Genomic DNA, 3,786 nt, shown 5'->3' with positions numbered 1-3,786 from the left:
TGGACACACCCTACACAAATAAGACTACATGTTGACCCTTTTTGTTCAAGAAAATGACAAAAGAAACTGTGTGTGAAAAATGCATTGCTGAGGAATTCAGTCCTTTGTTTGCCTCTACACTATGTTCTGGTGATAGCGTATACATTTTTCACGAGAGCAGCCACCGAGACCTCTTCAGTTCCTATATTCATCTAATAGGTCTACCCTACCATAACAAAATGCATTGCTTCACATCAGCATTTTTATTTAACATCGTTGTAATAGTTTTTGCTACACCTGGAAAAACTATTATATAATCAATTTATTCTATCTCAGCATCTGAAACAGGCACTTGGTTAAATATAAAATATATTTATTTATCTTTTTATTTATATTGTACATGCATTTCACTCCAAATTGGTTTATGGTATTTGCAGGAAGAAAATAATATAGAAAAATATTTGAATATGTATAGATTACAATTGATGTCAATACGAAGCATTCGCTAATGTCTGTTGCCCCATTGTCTGTTGTCTTGTGGATACTGGTCTTCATGAGGAACTCTTCCATCTCATCGTAGAGAAGATGGCATGGAGGGCGTAGAGCAGAGTCACCACATAACACATCACCTACAGGAAAAATACAAGATACAGAAAGGTGAGGAGTGGGATGGACCACTAGAACATGCAGTAAGCTTCAGTTGAAGAACACTTTGTTTGAATCACAGGAGTGAAGGAACCTACCACTGCAGCAATATCCAATTGGTATTCTTTGAAGAACATACTGGTAACTGATTTCAGACTAATGGTGATGTATGCCTGTACCACTGCTGCACTGAGGTAGAAGAAGGCTGCAAGGGAATGATACACAACATCCTGAAGAGAGAGAGAGAGAGAGAGAGAGAGGGAAAGAGCGAGAGAGAGAGCGCGAGAGAGAGAGAGAGGGAGAAGCAACATGATAGTTAGTCATCATCCTGTTATACTACCTGTTATAACACTACAGTCATTCAATAGACAGAATGTTCATTATACTCTCATCATCATCATCATCACCATCATCATCATTCTTTTTGATTAGACATTTAGGATGGGAAGAAAATCTGTTCCATTGTCATTTTCATCCTTTTTGAGTAAATCACTTTTATCAAAGATGGCTGTATGAATGTCTCTCAGACTCACCAGTGTAGGCCAGATGCTGCTCTTATTGGCTCCACTGATGAAGATGAGGAACCACAGGGTAGTGAAGATGAAGCAGAACACAGAGACAAACATCACCCAGCCCTGAGGGTTCGCAATCAGCACTTTTGTGGAGGCTACCAGAGTCCACACCAGACCTCCGAATATCTGCCACACACACACGCGCACGCGCACACACACACACACACACACACACACACACACAGGAGAAAGAGAGAGAGAGAGAGAGAGAGAGAGAGAGAGAGAGGGAGAGAGAGAGAGTGAGAGTGAACACAGAACACGTACGGTCATAATGTAAACATCAATGCATTTAGTTGACAAGTTGTTAGTCATGGGATTTGATGGTTCAATCAGCCATCCACTTCTTAATGTCACCCCAATAGTGTCAGTCCATGTGTTGTGGTAAGACCACAGAGAGCAGGCCACAGTAACAGGGTAAGTAAACATGCACCTCTAGGCAAGGTCTGATAGCTTTAACTTACTAAAGCTAATTTCGTCAGGGGTTCAACCATTTGCATAGAACATTTCACCAGGTAATGGCTGTGACAGCTAGTGCATGCAACAGTCAGTAGGCTAACATTTATGAGTTCTATGTTATCCGTCAAAAACATCCATAATCATACGCCTTTCGATTAGTTACTAGATACCACTGCCACAATTTCTCCATAGAGAATCTGGCACTCCGTCGTACATGGTCATTTCTAAACTCACACACACATTCTACCCCCTCCTTCAACAAACATGCCAGTAAAGAGAGGATGAATGGTGTTTGGATACAGCGCGGATCATGCCATAACCATAGTTTGGTTTCAGATAAGGATTTAGCTGATATTCACAAACCACAAACCTGAAATCAACATATTTTCAAATACTATGGCAATAATTACCAGCGGAAGTAAACCAACATTTATTTAGCCAGGAAAAGTCCATTGTCACACATAGTCTCTTCCACAAGGGATACCTGACAAGGGATACCTGCAGCAATCAAAGAAGTGCTTGGTATGAGTCTACACACAGTGTCTACCACTCTAAAGTAATACTCCTTTCAGTGCACTCTGAATTACATCATGCATACATACCCAAATATTACCTTGAACAATCAAATGTCTTATCTCCCTCTGGTAAATGAGAAGGGCATTAGAGTAAATAATATTTCTAGAGTAAAGAGCAATGCCAGTAGTCCAGTCACAGCTGAGAGCAGAACACTTATTTGATTTGTCTGTACTCACAAACTCAGGGATGAAGAAGAGGTCTGGAACAGTGGTGAACACACTGGTGCCACTGGACAGAGGGTTACTGGAGGTGCTGGAAGCCATATTCCCAAAGTGTTAAGGTCTACCTGTGTGTTGGCGTTTTGTTGATGTGGGAGTGTGCCCAACACAGTTCTCCCTAAAGTGAGACCTGTGACCTAAACACTTGTGCTTTCAAAGCCCTGCTTCCTTAACCCACACCTGTTCCTCCTCCTCCAGTCTTTCTCTTGTCGTTTTATTTCTTCATTACATTGAAATACCAGTTGGTTGTGTCAGTTTATGTTAAGATGTAGGATCTGAATTTGATCACTATTTTGTTTTTAAGAAAAGCAGGACATGCAAACTTGTAGGCTATTTCAGCTTAAAAAAGGCTTCTAAAGTTTGTAATTTCCAACTTCATTTGCACTAACAAAAAACTGTATCAACAAAAATGTCTGTTAATTATGATCCACATAATAATTCACATTTCCTGTTGCTGCAGGATTATTCCGTAGCAAACTGGATCAAATTAAGATCCTTCATCTTTATGTAGGCGGGAGGTCCAATTTGGCCCACATCACATCTGAAAAGTAACCGTTGTCATCAATCACTTGCCAAAATCTGGATGAAAATGGATAAGGTGTGCCATTGACCTCAGTGGATTTGGATCTTGTGTATGTAGACAGGAGGCCCATTGTGTGTGGTAGGCAGGAGTGTTCCCGAGAGTGTTGCCTCCACATTTCCAAATTAGTGTGCCATCTGTCAACCTGACAGTTGGTAGAGGACATACCACAGAAAAACACTATTCCTATTGTAGAGAGGGGACATTACTTCCGGCGCCGACAGAGATGGCCGCCTCGCTTCGCGTTCCTAGGAAACTATACAGTTTTTTGTTTTTTTACGTGTTATTTCTTACACTAGTACCCCAGGTCATCTTAGGTTTCATTACATACAGCCGAGAAGAACTACTGAATATAAGATCAGCGTCAACTCACCATCAGTACGACCAAGAATATGTTTTTCGCGATGCGGATCCTGTGTTCTGCCTTACAACCAGTGTAACCGAGTGGATCACATGCAGCGACCAAAAAAAAAAAATGACTCAGAAAAGAGGGAAACGAAGCGGTCTTCTGGTCAGACTCCGGAGACGGGCACATCGTGCACCACTCCCTAGCATTCTTCTTGCCAATGTCCAGTCTCTTGACAACAAGGTTGATGAAATCCGAGCAAGGGTAGCATTCCAGAGGGACATCAGAGACTGCAACGTTCTCTGCTTCACGGAAACATGGCTAACTGGAGAGACGCAATCCGAAGCGGTGCAGCCAGCGGGTTTCTCCACGCATCGCGCCGACAGAAACAAACATCTTTCTGGTAAGAAGACG

At 41.9% G+C, this 3,786-nt stretch overlaps 1 protein-coding gene across 1 annotated transcript; it reads right to left on the bottom strand.

Annotated features, from left to right (window-relative positions):
• Positions 1-335: 335 nt before the first annotated feature.
• Positions 336-2,588, bottom strand: LOC112253159 (myelin and lymphocyte protein). Its single transcript, XM_024425143.2, has 4 exons — positions 2,405-2,588; positions 1,158-1,322; positions 723-854; positions 336-608 (listed from the first exon to the last, which is right to left on the bottom strand). Exons 1-4 carry the CDS (start codon positions 2,489-2,491, stop codon positions 531-533), a joined length of 462 nt encoding a protein of 153 aa, XP_024280911.1. The 5' UTR covers positions 2,492-2,588; the 3' UTR covers positions 336-530.
• Between the last annotated feature and the right edge of the window lie 1,198 nt (positions 2,589-3,786).

This window comes from Oncorhynchus tshawytscha, linkage group LG16 (genome assembly GCF_018296145.1).
Source record: "Oncorhynchus tshawytscha isolate Ot180627B linkage group LG16, Otsh_v2.0, whole genome shotgun sequence".
In the NCBI taxonomy this organism is placed as follows: Eukaryota; Metazoa; Chordata; class Actinopteri; order Salmoniformes; family Salmonidae; genus Oncorhynchus; species Oncorhynchus tshawytscha.
This window is presented reverse-complemented; position numbering and strand designations above follow the sequence as displayed.